The following is a 19,816-nucleotide window of genomic DNA, read 5'->3' as shown; positions in this document are numbered from 1 at the left end:
CCCCAGGAACACATGATCCAGAACGAGGTGTCCATCCTCCGTCGTGTCAAACACCCCAACATCGTTCTGCTGATCGAGGAAATGGACACCTACAGCGAGCTTTACCTGGTCATGGAGCTGGTCAAGGTGAGTTTGAGGAGAGCGAGAAGAACAGTAGATTTTGGAGACAGGTTTAGTGAGGGATACAGAGAGGAAAGGGCACAGACAGTGGGCTGAGTGGTCCCGAGCTTAGACCCTGGCAAGCTGCTCAAGACGAGCTGTACCTGGCCATGCGTTTCATAGATTACACCCTGTTATGAATAGAGTCATGCAGGTCAGTTCTGTTCATTACAACTCTGCGTGTTGTGAGGTGTAATGTGTGTATTGGTCCACAGGGGGGTGACCTGTTTGATGCCATCACTTCCTCTAGTAAATACACAGAGAGAGATGCTAGTGGGATGCTGTATAACCTGGCCAGTGCCATCAAGTACCTGCACAGCCTCAACATCGTGCACAGAGACATCAAACCTGAGAACCTGCTGGTGAGAGAGTGTGTGTGTGTGTGTGTGTGTGTGTGTACATTATGTTTTTGTGTGTTTGTTTATTTATGTTTATATCTAGCCGGGATTCAATGCAAGGTGTGTTAAAGTGCGGCACACCACACAATGCACCTTTTAAACGCATGACGTTCAGGGAGATCGCATTCAGGGGAACTCAGTCGACTCAACCATAGATGACCTTTAAAAGTCTGTAACGCGCCCTCCATTGAATCCCGGCCTATGCTTCACTGTATGTCCCAGGTGTATGAACATCAGGATGGTAGTAAGTCTCTGAAGCTGGGAGACTTTGGCTTGGCTAGCCTGGTGGATGGACTCCTCTACCTGGTCTGTGGCACCCCCACCTATGTAGCACCTGAGATCATCGCTGAGACAGGGTACGTGTATATGTGACAGGTGTGTGTTGTCCTCTGACAGGTGTGTGCATTGTCATCTAACAGGTGTGTGTGTTGTCCTCTGACAGGTACGGGCTGAAGGTCGATATCTGGGCAGCTGGAGTAATCACATACATCCTGCTGTGTGGCTTCCCTCCCTTCAGTGGGTCAGTACTCCTCTATGATACCTAGCTAGACAATACCATTATAACCCTTCAGTGGGTCAGTACTGCTCTATGATATCTAGCTAGACAATACCATTATAACCCTTCAGTGGGTCAGTACTGCTCTATGATATCTAGCTAGACAATACCATTATAATCCTTCAGTGGGTCAGTACTGCTCTATGATATCTAGCTAGACAATACCATTATAACCCTTCAGTCTGTCAGTACTGCTCTATGATACCTAGCTAGACAATACCATTATAACCGTTCAGTGGGTCAGTACTGCTCTATGATACCTAGCTAGACAATACCATTATAACCCTTCAGTGGGTCAGTACTGCTCTATGATATCTAGCTAGACAATACCATTATAACCCTTCAGTGGGTCAGTACTGCTCTATGATATCTAGCTAGACAATACCATTATAACCCTTCAGTCTGTCAGTACTGCTCTATGATACCTAGCTAGACAATACCATTATAACCCTTCAGTGGGTCAGTACTGCTCTATGATACCTAGCTAGACAATACCATTATAACCCTTCAGTGGGTCAGTACTGCTCTATGATACCTAGCTAGACAATACCATTATAACCCTTCAGTGGGTCAGTACTGCTCTATGATATCTAGCTAGACAATACCATTATAACCCTTCAGTGGGTCAGTACTGCTCTATGATATCTAGCTAGACAATACCATTATAACCCTTCAGTGGGTCAGTACTGCTCTATGATACCTAGCTAGACAATACCATTATAACCCTTCAGTGGGTCAGTACTGCTCTATGATACCTAGCTAGACAATACCATTATAACCCTTCAGTGGGTCAGTACTGCTCTATGATATCTAGCTAGACAATACCATTATAACCCTTCAGTGGGTCAGTACTGCTCTATGATACCTAGCTAGACAATACCATTATAACCCTTCAGTCGGTCAGTACTGCTCTATGTCTGATTTGTCATAGGCCGGGATTAAATCCCAGACATGCTCTAACTCAGCGCACTAGACAACCGACAATAAGCTGTTTAAAGGCATTTTCCCATATGTTTGCAGAGATCGCATTCATAGTAAAAGCTTCTGATGTCGGCGGAAGTTTTAGTGTGCTGCTCATAGTATTTTAGTATACCCAGATAGAAAATCACATTATAATACTGATGATAATTACTTACTTTCATGTGTTTGTCCAGGAACAGTGAGGACCAGGAGATTTTGCTGGACCAGATTCTAACGGGACAACTAGACTTCCCTTCCCCGTCCTGGGACAACGTGTCTGTCACTGCTAAGGTTGGTCTATGGTTCTATCCCTGCACTTATTGACACATGTTTGTAAAAAAAAAAATACATATAAGCAAGTTTATTTATTGTAGGAGCTGATTACTGGGATGCTGCAGGTGAAGGTGGAACAGAGATACACAGCTCTGCAGGTTCTGGATCACCCCTGGGTCAATGTGAGTACCTAAAACATACCTCATAGAACATACATATGGTAGGTCTACTGTGTGTATGTGTGTCTGCGTGTGTGTGTGTGTCTGCGTGCGTGTCTGCGTGCGTGCGTGCTTGTGTGTGTGTTCCTTGACCAGCTCTATCAGAGGTTCTGTCTGTGTTCCAGGATGATGGGCGATTAGTGAACGACCAGCAGCTCTCTGTGGCTGGGAAGATTAAGAAACACTTCAACACGGGTCCTAAAGCCTGCAGCACCACTGCTGGAGTGTCTGTTATCACAGTAAGGACACACACACCATCACACCACACTGTTATTATCACAGTAAGGATCCCCCTTAGTCATTCTTACTCAAGGCTGTGTAGGTGTTTAGGACTGTTCAGAATGTGTACAGCCCAAAACATTAGGTTCTTCACATGTAACCCTGACATCTAATGCATGTCCTTCTCTCTCTCTCTCTCTCTGCCTCTTTCTCCCCTTCTCTGCCTCTATCCCTCCTCTCTCGCTCCTGTCTCTGATTCTCTCTATTTGCCCTTCACTCCCCCTGTCTCTCTGCCTCTCTCTCTTTGTCCTCTTTATCCCCCCTTCTCTCTCCCCGTCTCTCTGCCTCTCTCCCTCCTCTCTCTCTTCCTCTCTCTGATTCTCTTTATTTGCCCTTCTATCCCTGTCTCTCTGCCTCTCTGTCTTTGTCCTCTTTCTCCCTCCTCTCTCTCCCCTCTCCCTCTCAGACCACCCCTCTTGATAAGGAGCGGCAGGATTTCAGACTAAGACACCAGCAGGATGTGAGATTGAAGCCCCGCCCCTGCCCCCAACCAACCGGCTTCCCCACCAGTGCCAGCCAAAGCTCAGCCCACAGCTCCAATAACCCTGCCCTCTCTCCCGCTGACTTTACCTCAGAGTCAGAAGATTACTCCCCCAGCCCCTCCCCCACCTCTCCTAGCTCCGCTGATACCGTCCGCTCCCCCACCTCCCCCTTCTAGACCCCGAAGGAAGAGAGAGGGGAGAGGAGGAAGGATAGGGGGTGCGTGTCCCTGTACTAACACTAGCCCATGTCCCTGTATTCACGACGACACTGTCAAGATGCCTGCCAATTACTTAAACATTGATTTTCCATTCCGGCTACAGTGTCAGTTTACCAAAAGATACACTGGGGTCAGAGCCATGCATAGGGGTCAGTTAGGGTGGGGTTAGGGTTAAAGGTTAGAGGTTAGGGTCAAGGATAAAGGTGTATTCTGGATGGGTTCTGCTCTGGCCCTGAGAGGTTACTAAGGCTGAGAATCTGTATCTGCTTATCTTTTTAAGACACCACACAGACATACAAGAGTTAAGCCTTATTTCAGCAAATACTGAATAATGATCCACTGAGGTCCCCTGGTGTTGGGAGGTGAGTACTGCAGGCCAACCAACCTGCTAACAGGACAGCTTAAACTGCAACACAACTAACCTACAGATCAAAATCTTCCATTTAACTTGACGGGACCTCATACGCCCTAAATAGGGCATCTTAAGTATTTATGTGATTATACATACATTTTGAAAATAATAATGATGATAATAATAATGACGTTGGGTCCTTGAAAAGTGCTGTATAAACAAAATGCCGCGTATTATTATTCATTTTGACAATGTATGTATCAAGTCAGGTATCTATTTGTGTGAAGTTATATTGCACCCAATTCATTACAACTTGTACAGTTCATTCTGTAGAAAAACACTTTCATGTCAATAAGACATGCTGTATGATGTAACGTGAAGATATAATCTACGTGTGTCTGGAAGGACACGTGGCTACGGTCATGTCCACTCCAGTCCACTTTCATTTATCCAACTGTCTAGTGTTCAGCTATTCTCCAGTTCTTGGTGCTGTTGTAGACATAATATACTACACACTTTACAGAGGACCAGAGAGGGGCGCTGGAAGATCTCCAGGCATTCTGCGATACCATATCTATTGGTTGATTGATTGTGTTTTTGTCCATGACTGTTATGCCACTGTGCCAGTTCATGTACAGTCGTCATTTAATGGACTACGAAAAAGGTTGTGTATTTGGTAGAGTATTAACAGACATTTTCATGGCTTTTTACTTTTGTACAAAATTGGCCTTGTTTCAGTTAATATGTTAATATGTTGATAGTGAAATAATGACCTATTTAAAGTACGATTATTGGCCTGAACACAATGGACCAAGTGCAATTAGGTTCTGGATCTCTTACCAATATTAGACAGCACAGACTTTTTCAAGCTATTGTTAACTATAAACAATCCATACATTGTGAATGTATGTCAGAACAGAGGTGCTATGGCAGCGTCTTTCAGTGCTGCCTGAGTTTTCCGCTTGCTGTGTGTGAGCCAGGGGTTGGAACCGGTTCAGTGAACAGAACTGAAAACTGGAAAATCATGTAGTTCAAAACAAGATGCCCAGCACTTCAAGCCTCCTCCTCCACCCTCTCTTCCCACCCACAACATTTTAGTCACATCTCACTCCCTACAATTGTCTGTCCAATGCATGTAAACAACTACAGCTTGCCCACTCCATAGCAAGCTACTATATCCGCACTGATTGGTAAAGTAATTTAATGTTGAGTTCAATGTTTTTTAGAAACTATGATTGCAGAGGTTTAAAAAGGAACAGAAAGGAACAATATAAACTGCTACTAATTTGGGGAATCAATCCGGTTCAGAACTTTATTTTGCTGGTCAGAACAATGGAACTGAACAAAAAAAATGGTTTTGTTAAAAACGATGCGATTGGAAAATACTTTTGCTTCCAACCCCTGGTGTAAGCACAGTGAGTTGGCAGGTCTAGAGAGAGAAGCACAGTGAGTTGGCAGGTCTAGAGAGAGAAGCACAGTGAGTTGGCAGGTCTAGAGAGAGAGAGAAGCACAGTGAGTTGGCAGGTCTAGAGAGAGAAGCACAGTGAGTTGGCAGGTCTAGAGAGAGAGAGAGAAGCACAGTGAGTTGGCAGGTCTAGAGAGAGAGAGAAGCACAGTGAGTTGGCAGGTCTAGAGAGAGAGAGAGAAGCACAGTGAGTTGGCAGGTCTAGAGAGAGAGAGAGAAGCACAGTGAGTTGGCAGGTCTAGAGAGAGAGAGAAGCACAGTGAGTTGGCAGGTCTAGAAAGAGAAGCACAGTGAGTTGGCAGGTCTAGAGAGAGAGAGAAGCACAGTGAGTTGGCAGGTCTAGAAAGAGAAGAACAGTGAGTTGGCAGGTCTAGAGAGAGAGAGGAGAACAGTGAGTTGGCAGGTCTAGAGAGAGAGAGAAGAACAGTGAGTTGACAGGTCTAGGGAGAGAAGAACAGTAATTCAGACAGGTCTAGAGAGAAGCACAGTGAGTTGGCAGGTCTAGAGAGAGAGAGAAGCACAGTGAGTTGGCAGGTCTAGAGAGAGAGAGAAGCACAGTGAGTTGGCAGGTCTAGAGAGAGAGAGAAGAACAGTGAGTTGACAGGTCTAGGGAGAGAAGAACAGTAAGTTGGCAGGTCTAGAGAGAGAAGAACAGAAAGTTGGCAGGTCTAGAGAGAGAGAGAGAAGAACAGTGAGTTGACAGGTTTAGGGAGAGAAGAACAGTAATTCAGACAGGTCTAGAGAGAGAAACACAGTAATTCAGACAGGTCTAGAAAGAGAAACACAGTAATTCAGACAGGTCTAGGGAGAGAAGAACAGTAATTCAGACAGGTCTAGAGAGAGAAACACAGTAATTCAGACAGGTCTAGGGAGAGAAGAACAGTAATTCAGACAGGTCTAGAGAGAGAAACACAGTAATTCAGACAGGTCTAGGGAGAGAAGAACAGTAATTCAGACAGGTCTAGAGAGAGAAACACAGTAATTCAGACAGGTCTAGAGAGAGAAACACAGTAATTCAGACAGGTCTAGGGAGAGAAGAACAGTAATTCAGACAGGTCTAGAGAGAGAAACACAGTAATTCAGACAGGTCTAGGGAGAGAAGAACAGTAATTCAGACAGGTCTAGAGAGAGAAACACAGTAATTCAGACAGGTCTAGGGAGAGAAGAACAGTAATTCAGACAGGTCTAGAGAGAGAAACACAGTAATTCAGACAGGTCTAGAGAGAGAAACACAGTAATTCAGACAGGTCTAGGGAGAGAAGAACAGTAATTCAGACAGGTCTAGAGAGAGAAACACAGTAATTCAGACAGGTCTAGAGAGAGAAACACAGTAATTCAGACAGGTCTAGGGAGAGAAGAACAGTAATTCAGACAAGTCTAGAGAGAGAAACACAGTAATTCAGACAGGTCTAGAGAGAGAAACACAGTAATTCAGACAGGTCTAGGGAGAGAAGAACAGTAATTCAGACAGGTCTAGAGAGAGAAACACAGTAATTCAGACAGGTCTAGGGAGAGAAGAACAGTAATTCAGACAGGTCTAGAGAGAGAAGCAAAAAGCACAAGAGAAGCATGAGATGATTGATGTGTGGAACACTTGTTTGTCCTCTAGGACAGACAAACAACTATGTTAGTACTGAATTTTAATCATAGAAACAGAGGAAGTGAAGTGTATCTATCTGCTGAATGTAATTGTCCAAATTTCTGTTGTGAGAGAATGAAAAAGTACAGATTGAAATTATGTTGCTATGCAAAATATGTATTGATACCCAATGATATGTAAGAATTAGTGACTACATGTGAAGCCAATTTGATCGGGATTCATCACCAGTAGCACATCTTTTTTCCTGATGATGGTAGTGAATGGTCATTGTTCCTGTATAGCAACCCTTTAACAGTGGTCATCACCAAGCCAAACCTGTGAATAAACCACTTCCTCAATCTGAGAGCCTGGTCATTGTACTGCGTCCGTCCAGGGGGACTACAGTCGGACAATCTGGGATTTACAAACAGCAGCCACAGACGCAGCAATAACATCATCCAGCCAGTAGATGGCAGTATAGGATAATCTGTACCAGATCTAGAAGGTAGTAAGTAATAAGACAACAAACACATGCATTTTGAGTTTCCACTATTGAGATACCTTTTAAGTGCATGGGGTTATATTCCATTTTTTGTTGTTTAAGATATGAGTAATATACATATAGATATTCTATTGGGGCGGCAGGTAGCCCAGTGGTTAGCGCGTTGGACTAGTAACCGGAAGGTTGCAAGCTCGAATCCTTGAGCTGACAAGGTTGTTCTGCCCCTGAACAAGGCAGTTAACCCACTGTTCCTAACTGACTTGCCTGGTTATAATTCTATATGTCAGAATATTCGAAAAACAAACTACTAGTTTTGTTCAAACTGCAATTAACATTTGAGAATTCAGTCGCATAAGAGCTTGCTTTATTTATTGTTATTATAAACACAACAAAAAGGAAAACAATAAAAAATGTTACTGTTCATCAATCTTTATATATTGTCATAAGTTAATGTATAACAGCTCCAAACAAACACAGGGTAAATGCCTCAGACATTGCAATCTACACAAAAAAACAACATGTAAATACAAATAACTTGTGAAATCATGATATACTTAAATCTATACTTAAATCAACAAAAATACAGATCAACTAAATATTTTACAAAAAAATCTAAATTTGTTTTTTAAAGCAACAATGTCAACACAAATAAAATGCATTTATTTAGCAAAATCCTCCAAAATCCTCCTTACACAAAGATTTAAGTCAAATATTCAAAATAAACCCAGTATGTCAAATTCATATTGATGGGTATTATGAACCAAAGCAGTAAAGTCAGATAGATATTACAGCCACTGTAGCTCTCTGCATGCGGTGTCCCTGGTTTAGCTTGGCTGCTGTCTCTACCATTACAACGGAAACCCAAACTCTTTGCATATTGTGATTCGTTTTTTTCCTTTTCATCTTACTGTCAACTCACACTTGTGGCATATTTTACATTGTTGCACTGAAACAAACTTATAATGTTTTCTGTTTATTCAAAATAGTTAAGAATCATTTTGGGATGACGATAGCCTGTTCTTGGTCAGGTTAGCTAAATGCCTCTCACTTAGCCTGGCTGTTTGTGCTAACATTCCACTCCTTTCCATTACTTGCAATGCCAAACATCATGTCACGTTTGGCATTTAACACGGAGCACAATGAGTGGAATGTTAGTACCAAACAGGTCTGGATTGCAGGCTTTAACAAACTCATGGTATTGCTAGTGATCATCCAGTGTTTCTACAAATGTCTTCCTTATCAATCTATTATCTGGAAATACAAACAAAAACGACTAAAGAATTCCGTGCTAAATCTGACTAGCCTGTGGTAATGATTTTAAAAGTATATAAAAGTCATTTTTAAACCCTTGCTTTTGTTGAAATATAAATAAAATAGTTACAGAACAAGAAAAGGTAAAGAAATCATTACAAGGTTCGTTACTTCCTGCTGATAATGTGAGACGTGATTAAGAAACAAATTACAATGGACACATTTTGCACGATAAGTATAGTTCTGAAACTGCCCGTACAGACATCTAAACACATTATCACATAGAACAATTTGTCATTTTTGACAAGTACATTGATAGACTACTGTTTTCCATGATGGGAGACAAACTATCAGCTATTATTACTAACCAACTAAATCTCTGTCCCAAATGGCACGGTAATCCCTTTATAGTGCACGCCTTTTGACCAGAGCCATATGGGTCCTGATCAAATGTTGTGCACTAGAAATGGAATAAGGTACCATTTGGGAAGCAAACTAAGATTTGATGTGAGAGAGTCATGTCACGATTTGGAACAGAGAATTATGGTTCAACTGTCAAAATGGAGACTAAATGGAGACTAAATGGAGACTAAATGGAGACTAAATGGAGACGTCTTGTTCTTTTCAAATCTTTTCTGGAAATAAACTCCTTACATCATTCTTATATACAGCAGTTTTTACTTTTTTTCCTAGAAAAGTGTCCCAAGTTTGATATGTATTTGACATACAAATGTTGTATAAATGTTATTAACTGTAGGTTTGTTTATTTGTATTTTTCACAGTTTTAAATATGACCAGTTGAATAAAATCGTACATTCGTTATTTTTGAATCAGTTTTGAAACTGTCACTGTAGCGCTATGACTGAGCTCTTCTTCTAAGCTCTTCAGTTTAAGAGTTTCTTCTGATATTACTTATATTTGAACCTGTCTGTTTCTAGGCATTATGATATACGGTGGGGTACGAAATGATTGACACCCTTGATAAAGATTAGCAATATTTACTGGTATAAAATAAAAATGTCAAATACTGAGCTATATTGTATGATAAAAAAATATGTATTTTATTTTATACTAATACAAATGCTCAGAGAAAATGATTTTGTTTAACAAGTAATATATACTTGTTTTTTTTCTGGAAACTTTTGAAGTTTACCAATAACTAACAGAATTTTGGTATCTTTTAAGGATTTTATGTAATCTATCAGAAGACATCTACTTCAGATTGTCACAGAAGGTCAAAGATCATAACCCCAAGACATGCGTACCTCCCCTGTTATTGGTAATGGTATGATCTTTGACCCTCTGTAACTTTCATCATTATTCACAATTCATTCAGGATGATCTGTAATCATGGTGGTATCCACATTAATTACAAAGAGTTTAGAAACATATTCTATTCTTATTTACAATTAGTGAATCCAAAATGACAGAATACATTATTTACCATTAATTTCTATTGGGCACAAAATAATCTGAAACACAGCCTAAACAAACTGCAAATGCATCCAACAAGTTTGTAGTCACAAGCTTGACGTGATCATTAAGGGCTCGGAACATGGAAACCAAATACTAAACTTTTGACTACTGAATTTATAAGAATATTTAGGGATGTCAATCATTTTGAACCCTACCTTTTTGAGAAAAAAATGTTTACTTGTTAAACAAAATATATTTCTCTAAGCAATTGTATTAGTATAAAATAATATAATTTTCAATTTTTGGGGCGCATATCATATAGCTCAGTATTTGAATGATTTATTTTATACAGTCATTATTCAGACCCCACTGTATTACTAACCTGGTTAACAGCTTATGGTTAGTTTGTTAGTTAGTTAACCTGTATGGTTAGTTAACACTTAAACAAGTAGTTAGTTAACCCTAGTTAACTTGTATAGGTAGTTAACAGCGGTTAACCTGTATAGTTGGTCAACAGTAGTTAACAGTAGTTTCCAGGTGTCCTCCAAACCAGCAGCCATGTTGTACTGCCTCTCTGTCTCTGTAACCCTCAGTATCTGTTCTGGTGCTCGTAGTGCCACCGGTTGAAGTCGATGTTGAACGCCACAATGCTGCCGGATGCCATGCCAGTGATGAGAGTCCTGGGAGGGGACACACACAATACAGTGTATACATACACAATCTACCTCTATATATGACCTGTTAATAATTATATTAGCTTATTGTCATTTATTAGTTATTTCCCAAACATGAATCTACTTTACTAACATCAAACAATAGGTGTGTGTGTTTGCATGTGTGAGTGAGTGTGTGTGTGTGTGTGTGGATGTATGTGTGTGTGTGTGAGGAAAGTGACGCTTGTGTGTATTGCTCCAAGGCAAGTGCGCTTTCAGGACCTTTCACTTCAATTTCTATGTCTCTATGGCAACTGGTTCTATTTAAAGAAAACAAAGCTCACTGAACTGCGAACGTTCCATTCCCCCAAATGTACCCTGACAAGCATGAAACACACAGGCCCTTTCAGTGTTCTACAGCCCACATACTGCTCTACACACACACACACACACACGCACGCACGCACACACACACACACACACACACACACACACACACACAAACACACACAAACACACCATTGATCCTGTATTAGAGGAAACCAGACTAGGAAGACTAACAGGACTAACCTCTGGTCGTGAGAGAGGTCCATGGCGCGGACACCAGCATCACAGCCTGGGTAGATGTAGAGCTGTTTGAAGTCACAGGCCTGCCACACCTCCACCACCCCGTTGTCTCCTCCTGTCACCAGGTTCTGACCGTCACTACTCAGCATAATGGCCTAGGGAGCACATCATAATAATGATATAATAATACATTACATTCAAATAAATAAATAATCATAACATCTACCTCAAATGACAGCCTAGGCCCTATGTAGTACACTACTTTAGACGTTTAGACCCTAGTCACTATGTAGTACACTACTTTAGACCCGAGTCACCATGTAGTACACTACTTTAGACGTTTAGACCCTAGTCACTATGTAGTAAACTACTTTAGACGTTTAGACCCTAGTCACTATGTAGTACACTACTTTAGACCCGAGTCACCATGTAGTACACTACTTTAGACGTTTAGACCCTAGTCACTATGTAGTAAACTACTTTAGACCCGAGTCACCATGTAGTACACTACTTTAGACGTTTAGACCCTAGTCACTATGTAGTAAACTACTTTAGACGTTTAGACCCTAGGCCCTATGTAGTACACTACTTTAGACGTTTAGACCCTAGTCATTATTTAGTACACTACTTTAGACCCGAGTCACCATGTAGTACACTACTTTAGACGTTTAGACCCTAGTCACCATGTAGTAAACTACTTTAGACGTTTAGACCCTAGGCCCTATGTAGTACACTACTTTAGACGTTTAGACCCTAGTCACTATGTAGTACACAACTTTAGACGTTTAGACCCTAGTCACTATGTAGTACACTACTTTAGACGTTTAGACCCAAGGCCCTATGTAGTACACTACTTTAGACGTTTAGACCCTAGTCACTATGTAGTAAACTACTTTAGACGTTTAGACCCTAGGCCCTATGTAGTACACTACTTTAGACCAGAGTCCCTATGTAGTACACTACTTTAGACGTTTAGACCCTAGTCACTATGTAGTACACTACTTTAGACGTTTAGACCCTAGGCCCTATGTAGTAAACTACTTTAGACGTTTAGACCCTAGTCACCATGTTGTAAACTACTTTAGACGTTTAGACCCTAGGCCCTATGTAGTACACTACTTTAGACGTTTAGACCCTAGGCCCTATGTAGTAAACTACTTTAGACGTTTAGACCCTAGTCACTATGTAGTAAACTACTTTAGACGTTTAGACCCTAGGCCCTATGTAGTACACTACTTTAGACGTTTAGACCCTAGGCCCTATGTAGTACACTACTTTAGACGTTTAGACCCTAGTAACTATGTAGTAAACTACTTTAGACGTTTAGACCCTAGGCCCTATGTAGTACACTACTTTAGACGTTTAGACCCTAGGCCCTATGTAGTACACTACTTTAGACGTTTAGACCCTAGTAGTAGTAAACTACTTTAGACGTTTAGGCCCTAAACTACTACTTTAGACGTTTAGACCCTAGGCCCTATGTAGTACACTACTTTAGACGTTTAGACCCTAGTCACTATGTAGTAAACTACTTTAGACGTTTAGACCCTAGGCCCTATGTAGTACACTACTTTAGACGTTTAGACCCTAGTCACTATGTAGTACACTACTTTAGACGTTTAGACCCTAGGCCCTATGTAGTATGTTCAACACTGATTCCCAAACAAATTGACTGAGCTTGAGCAATACAAAAATAAAAACAATATATATAGAAAAATATTGTCCTATATGCAAAGTTGGTAGAATCTTATTCAAAATTATTCACAGCTATAATGGCTGGCAAAGGTGCTTCCACCATGGGGTGTGGAGACATATGCAATCAAGATACTTTAATAATATATATGTTCTATAATTCTCTTTCACTTTGAAGATGTGGAGTAGGTTCTGGAGATCAGTAGACCCCCCCCCCCACTGAATCCCATTTTTGAAATGTCATTTAAGACATGTGAAGACTGTGCAAGGCGTGTGTAGACTTTCACTAGGCACATACTGTATCTGTGGTCTTACCCGTGTTGAGTCGTTGACCTCCATCTGAGCCAGTAATTTCCCGTTGATGCTGAAGTTACAGAAACGTCCTCTCTCGTAGCAGATGATACAGTGGCCCTCGCTGGACACAGATATGAGGCGGGGACACATGCAGTTATCTGGGCCCTCCAGGGCCCGCAGCAGGTCCCCTGTTATAGTGTGGACCAGACACGGACCCTCTGGAGGGGGAGCATGATAGAGTTACACACGAACGGATGCATAGACACATGCACACACACACTATTCAAGGATGTTACTCAACGTTCCACACCTAACTAAGATATCTATGTACTGTGGCATTACAGTCCTATCAGCCAACTCACGTACCTTAACTAACCATGACCATCACCTTACCAGAGCCATGTACCACAGCTAATAGCTATGACTATATCCATTGCGATCCTAGCTGAAAAGAGAGTCTGTTCTCAGAGGCAGCTGGTGACAGAAACGCCCAGGAAGCTTATTTCCCAGTTCTGGTTCACATCTTTGACAGTTCTGTATAGTTGTTTTTTAAATACTGTGACTTCGTTTTTATAGTACTTCTATTCTATAGTGCCTAGGGTGGGTGAAAAGCACTTTATATACAAGATGAATTATTATTATTAGATGGAGATTAAACTGTAGTACTCTACTTTGGACCATTGGTGGAAATAAGTACCCAATTGTCATACTTGAGTAAAAGTAAAGATACCTTAATAGAAAATGTAAAAGTGAAAGGCACCCAGTAAAATAGTACTTGAGTAAAAGTCTAAAAGTATTTGGCTTTAAATATACTTAAGGATCAAAAGTAAATGCAATTTGAAAAATATACTTAAGTATAAAAAGTAAAATTACAAGCATAAATCATTTCAAATTGCTTATATTAAGCAAACCAGACGGCACAATTTTCTTGTTTTTTAACTCGCCAGAGGCACACTACAACGCGCAGACATAATTTCCGAACGAAGCATTTGTGTTTAGTGAGTCCTCCAGATCAGAGGCAGTAGGGATGACCAGGGATGTTCCCTTGATAAATACGTGAATTGGACAATTTTCCTGTCCTGCTAATCATTCAAAATGTACTTTTGAGTGTCAGGGAAAATGTATGGAGTAAAAAATACATGATTTTCTTCAGGAATGTAGTGAAGTAAAAGTAAAAGTAGTAAAAAATATGAATAGTAAATAAAGTACAGATACCCCCCAAAAATGCTTAAGTAGTACTTTAAAGTATTTTTTACTTAAGTACTTTACACCACTACTTTGGACCAGAGCCCTTGGGCCCTGGTCAAAAGAAGTGCCCTACACAGGGAACAGAGAACTCCAGCTGTCTCTGCTGACCTTTGGCTCCACTGATGACCAGTCCCAGCTCAGCACACACAGAGACACACACCACCTCATGGTCATGGCCGGTCAGCACAGCTCGCGGTGCCGGGTAGTCACCTGGAACACAACAGTTGGATTTTATTAATAACAACACACAACTGCTTGAGATTGTTGCAACAGAGTGCACTTGACTGGAGGATGGGCTTATAAGGAGCAACTGAACGTAATGTAATGAACTAAGAACTGACTGAGCATATGTGTTGTTATGTTGATAAATAACTGACCACAATCATGGTGAGAGTGACTCCCACCCAGCTGCTGCCAGCGAGGTCCTGGTTAATTGTCATTTAAATATTGTGACGACAGATCACCCTCTTCCCCAACTCCCCTCCCCTCACACTGTCCCATGATTGATGACGGCTGGGGGAGAGGTTAAAGAGGGGAGGTCCTGGACACCTGGAGTCTTTCCCCTTCTCATCCCCCTCTCCTCTCCTCCCCTCTACTCCCTTTCACCCCTCTCTCCTCTCACCCGCTCATTCCTCTCCCCCTCTCTCCTCTCATCCCTCTCTCCTGTTACCCCCTCTTTCCTCTCCTCTCCCCCCTCTCTCCTCTCATCCCCCTCTCCACTCCAGTCCCTTAGAGAGTAGGACCAGAGCAGACATGACAGTCCTAGGACAGCGGTGAGGTGGCTGATGGGACATGTGTCAAAGAAAGCCTCCAGAGAGACCACGGACTCATCCAGCTCACCTGCCCTACAAAAGATTCAATCAGCCAGCACTGAGTCCGCCCCCCGCCCCCCTTCCCCCAACCCCCCTTAGCCAGCCAGCCGACACAACCACCCCACCCCTACCTCCCCCACACTGCCTCACATTTCAGTGGTATGGGCCGAGCTGGGCCTGAGAGGCAGAGGGGATTGAGTTGGAAGTTATTTTAATGATCAGGGGCCTCATTTAAATATGTACATTCCTCCCTAAATTCTAGCAGATGTGGAGATTCTGGGATTTGTTTGTGCAACTAATTATTGTGATTTATCAAACTGCCATATGCAAAATATATGCATGTTTTCATTGCTAAATCAGAGCTATACTATATTTGTGAGCTCTTGAACATGTCACCACTACTCCTGCTCCACCCCTCCAGGCGTTTGACAGTGCCTGTTTACTAACCACCGGTCCGGGCAACCCTTCATTACGCACACCTGGACCTTACCACTTCCCTGATTACTTCCCCTATTTATACTGTAGCACTCAGTTGTTATTTCCCATCAGGCGTTATTGTCTCTGCTTCCATGTTCAGACGCATTCCTTGTTTTTGTATCGTTATGGGTTCGATTACATTAAACTCCCCAACTGCACCTGCTTCCTGACTCCCTGCGTCTACATTACAGTGTGTTACAACCCCACCTGGTAGATGACCTCCATTCACCTTTTTTAAGCAAAATAAACGCCCTCATTTGCTGTATGATTTGGATACGTTGATTTGGATATGTCATGACTCATGACAGTTTCTGAAGAAAGCGCAATGGCAAATACGACATTTATGTAGAGAGAGATGTGGGCAGAATGTTTTCTCTTATTCAGTTACTTTAAACAAAAACTAAAAATGCATCCCGCCTGTCACGCCTGCCAAACACTGGCAGTGCATTCTACACGTTTGATTTATTCAAACAGTATAAAAGTAAATGCTGTAGCACACTTTATAGGGGAAAAACATTGTACAATACTTTGTTTATCAATAGACGTTTGTGTTTCTGTCTCCTGCCTTGGTATAGGCTCTGAATTTAAATATTGCGCTCCTATCGCAAAGCAGTACTGTACCCTACCCCTACTGTTACATTTAAATACCGGTCTATTTACTTTCAATCATATTTGGCTATTGAATAAGCAATGGATAAATGGTAGCCTAATATTTGTTGTGTAGCAGAAATAAACCAGTCATGTCAGAAATGGAGATACATGTCCTGTAGTATGATTATGATTTAGGCCTATACAGTTCATTGGGAAAGTATTCAGACCCCTTGACTTTTTATATATTTTGTTAGGTTACAGCCATAATCTAAAATGGATTAAATCGTTTTTTCCCCTGCATCAACCTACACACAAAACCCCATTATGACAAAGCCTAGATTTTGTTTGCGTAAGTATAAAATAAATATCACATTTACAGAAGTATTCAGAACCTTTACTCAGTACTTTGTTGAAGCACCTTTGGCAGCGATTACAGCCTTGAGTCTTCTTGGGTATGACACTACAAACTTGGCACACCTGTATTTGGGGAGTTTCTCCCATTCTTCTCTGCAGATCCTCTGAAGCTCTGTCAGGTTGGATGGGGAGCTTGAGAGGATCTATCTACAGCTATTTTCAGGTCTCTCCAGAGATGTTTGATTCTGTTCATGTCCGGGCTTTGGCTGGGCCACTCAAGGACATTCACAGACTTGGCCCGAAGCCACTCCTGTGTTGTCTTGGCCGTGTGCTTAGGGTCGCTGTCCTGTTGGGAAGGTGCATCTTCTCCCCAGTCAGAGGTCCTGAGCGCTCTGGTGCAGGTTTTCATCAAGGATCTCTCTGTACTTTGCTCTGTTAATCTTTCCCTCGATCCTGACTCGTCTCCCAGTCCCTATCGCTGAAAAACACCCCCATAGCATGATGCTGCCACCACCATGCTTCACCGTTGGGATGTTGCTAGGTTTCCTCCAGACGTGACGCTTGTCATTCAGGCCAAAGAGTTCAATCTTGGTTTCATCAGAGCAGAGAATCTTGTTTCTCATGGTCTGAGAGTCTTTTGGTGCCTTTTGGCAAACCCCAAGTGGGCTGTTATCTGCCTTTTACTGAGGAGTGGCTTCCATCTGGACACTCTACCACAGAGGCCTGATTGGTGGAGTGCTGCAGAGATGGTTGTCCTTCTGGAAGGTTCTCCCATCTCCACAGAGGAACTCTGGAGCTCTGTCAGAGTGACCATTGGGCTCTTGGTGACCTCCGTGACCAAGGTCCTTCTCCTCCGATTGCTCAGTTTGGCCGGGCGGTCAGCTCTAGGAAGAGTCTTGGTTGTTCCAAACTTCTTTCAATTAAGAATGATGGAGGCCACTGTGTTCTTGGGGACCTTCAATGCTGCAGACATTTTTTGGTATCCTTTCCCAGATCTGTGCCTCCTGTCTCGGAGCTCTACGGACAATTCCTTTACCCTCATGGCTTGGTTTTTGCTCTGCCATGCACTGTCAACGGTGGGACCTTATGTAGACAGGTGGATGCTTTTCCAAATCATGTCCAATCAATTGAATTTACCACAGGTGGACTCCAATCAAGTTGTATAAACATCTCAAGGATGATCAATGGAAACAGGACGCACCTGAGCTCAATTTCGAGTTTCTTTAAGGGTCTGAATACTTATGTAAATAAGGTATCTGTTTTTAATTTAAAAAACATTTGCATAAATACCTGTTTTCACTTTGTCATTGTGGGGTATTATGTGTATTGAGAATTTTAACGTAACAAAATGTAGAAAATGTCAAGGGGTCTGAATACCTTCCGAATGCACCGTATAATTAAAGTACAATAAACACATTAGTCTACATGCTGCTATGTGATCTCCTTACCAATGGGAAATGCATTTGTTATAATTAGGCCTATGTTTTTATTAGCCTAGTCATTAGCCTTAGTCATACAAATGGTGAAGTGGTTGTTTTGAACACAGATAATCAGTGAGTATGAGGAACTAAGTGAGAAGAGCAGCAGAAATCAAATTACACTCTGGAGCTGAATAGGAAAACTGGTGCACGCAAGGTTTAGTCTTTTGTGTGCGCATGCACTTTTGATATAAAGGCCCCAGGTTTACACACACATATAGGTACATATATAGTAGATGTTCTCTCCCTGTCAGGTTTACAACATCAACCTTGTCCAATATAATACCTCCTTATCTCCATCATTTCTAAAGCCTCTGAGCAAAACAGCGCCCCTCTGTCTCCATGTTGACAAAACGTATGTAACTGATCTGTAACATTTTATCATAACTGAGCATGGCATTGCTATAAATCATACCTAAACAGCCAATATCATCAGATACTGAAGACTACTATGTGTTTCATCTATAGAAAGAGCGGCGCTGTATTTTGGTATTAGTTTCAGGTCCAGAGAGGAAGAGGCAAAATGTTCTCACTCAGCAATCAAGTTTTCAAGATACAGAATACAGAAATCATTCCCATTTGATGTGTTTTACATCAATGATGCTGAGTTTTGCATCACATGAGGATTTCAGCTGTATTTTGGCAAGGTTACATATCCTGACAATAACATGATTAGCTGATCTCAAAATTATTTTGAGATCTCTGGTTTCAATGCCACTTGCAAATTAGAAAAAGGAAAGTTTTGGGGTGTAGCACATTAAATGTTCAGGAAGTGGATTGGCTTAAAGTCAAACAATGTTTGATTGACAAAATATATATGATTACTCCTGTCTAAATAAAATAATTCAAAAATACTTTACCAAAGAGCATTACTTAGACACAGAGGATCATTAGCTTGTTTCTTTTTAAATATGGCTATTTGGGAATGCCAGCAAATCTGGGCAGTGTATGTGTGTGTGTGGCCAAGTGTGTGTTATTATGTGTGTGTGTGTGTATGTGTGTGTGTGTGTAAAATGTGTGTGTGTGTATGTGTATGTGTGTATGTGTGTGTGTGTGTGTGTGTGTGTGTGTGATGTGTGTGTGTGATGTGTGGTGTGTGTGTGTAAGTTTGGAGTGTTTCCTCCAGAAGCAGTGGACGGTCTCTAAGAACAAACATTTGAAATCTTAATCTTCAGTGAATGCATGGAAAACCCTCTCCAGAACCACAGCCCCATGTGACCCCAGAATGCATGGGCGTCTCTCTACCAGAATGCATGGGTGTCCAGTCATACAAATGGTGAAGTGGTTGTTTTGAACACAGATAATCAGTGAGTAGAGGATGCTAAGTGGAAGAGCGTCAAATTACACTCTGGAGCTGAATAGCAAGACATCTGGAGTATTTTACTATAAAGCAACACAATATAGGTACATATATAGTAGATGCACCTCCCTGTCAGGGCCGGGGGCCTGGCCCGCCGTGCCTTACCTCCTTACCTCCATCAATCTCAGATAAAGCTTCTGATGGGCGTCCCTCTGTCTCCAGTTGTGCATGGGCTGATGCTG

At 41.8% G+C, this 19,816-nt stretch overlaps 2 protein-coding genes across 52 annotated transcripts in view; one reads left to right on the top strand and one right to left on the bottom strand.

Annotated features, from left to right (window-relative positions):
* LOC118377397 (serine/threonine-protein kinase DCLK1-like) overlaps positions 1–8,218 on the top strand; it is a 30,543-nt gene extending 22,325 nt beyond the window's left edge. The window contains exons 9-20 of one of the 50 annotated variants that reach the window (XM_052522074.1): positions 7–126; positions 375–521; positions 780–913; positions 1,000–1,077; positions 2,268–2,364; positions 2,448–2,528; positions 2,690–2,803; positions 3,250–5,353; positions 5,895–5,964; positions 6,064–6,127; positions 6,160–6,671; positions 6,800–8,218. In XM_052522074.1, coding sequence (XP_052378034.1) covers positions 7–126; positions 375–521; positions 780–913; positions 1,000–1,077; positions 2,268–2,364; positions 2,448–2,528; positions 2,690–2,803; positions 3,250–3,501 — 1,023 coding nt within the window. In that variant the 3' untranslated portion in view covers positions 3,502–5,353; positions 5,895–5,964; positions 6,064–6,127; positions 6,160–6,671; positions 6,800–8,218. Of the gene's footprint in view, positions 1–6; positions 127–374; positions 522–779; positions 914–999; positions 1,078–2,267; positions 2,365–2,447; positions 2,529–2,689; positions 2,804–3,249; positions 5,831–5,894; positions 6,128–6,159; positions 6,734–6,767 lie in introns of those variants that run through there. The other 49 variants (XM_052522071.1, XM_052522225.1, XM_052522184.1 and 46 more) reach the window with 49 other exon arrangements.
* LOC118396139 (neurobeachin-like) overlaps positions 7,789–19,816 on the bottom strand; it is a 415,134-nt gene continuing 403,106 nt past the window's right edge. For both annotated transcript variants that reach the window (XM_052522064.1, XM_052522066.1), the window contains exons 56-59: positions 14,671–14,772; positions 13,336–13,532; positions 11,332–11,483; positions 7,789–10,788 (exon numbers count right to left, since the gene is read on the bottom strand). In XM_052522064.1, coding sequence (XP_052378024.1) covers positions 10,698–10,788; positions 11,332–11,483; positions 13,336–13,532; positions 14,671–14,772 — 542 coding nt within the window. In that variant the 3' untranslated portion in view covers positions 7,789–10,697. The remainder of the gene's footprint in view (positions 10,789–11,331; positions 11,484–13,335; positions 13,533–14,670; positions 14,773–19,816) is intronic.

This window comes from Oncorhynchus keta, chromosome 1, assembly GCF_023373465.1.
Source record: "Oncorhynchus keta strain PuntledgeMale-10-30-2019 chromosome 1, Oket_V2, whole genome shotgun sequence".
NCBI lineage: Eukaryota > Metazoa > Chordata > Actinopteri > Salmoniformes > Salmonidae > Oncorhynchus > Oncorhynchus keta.
This window is presented reverse-complemented; position numbering and strand designations above follow the sequence as displayed.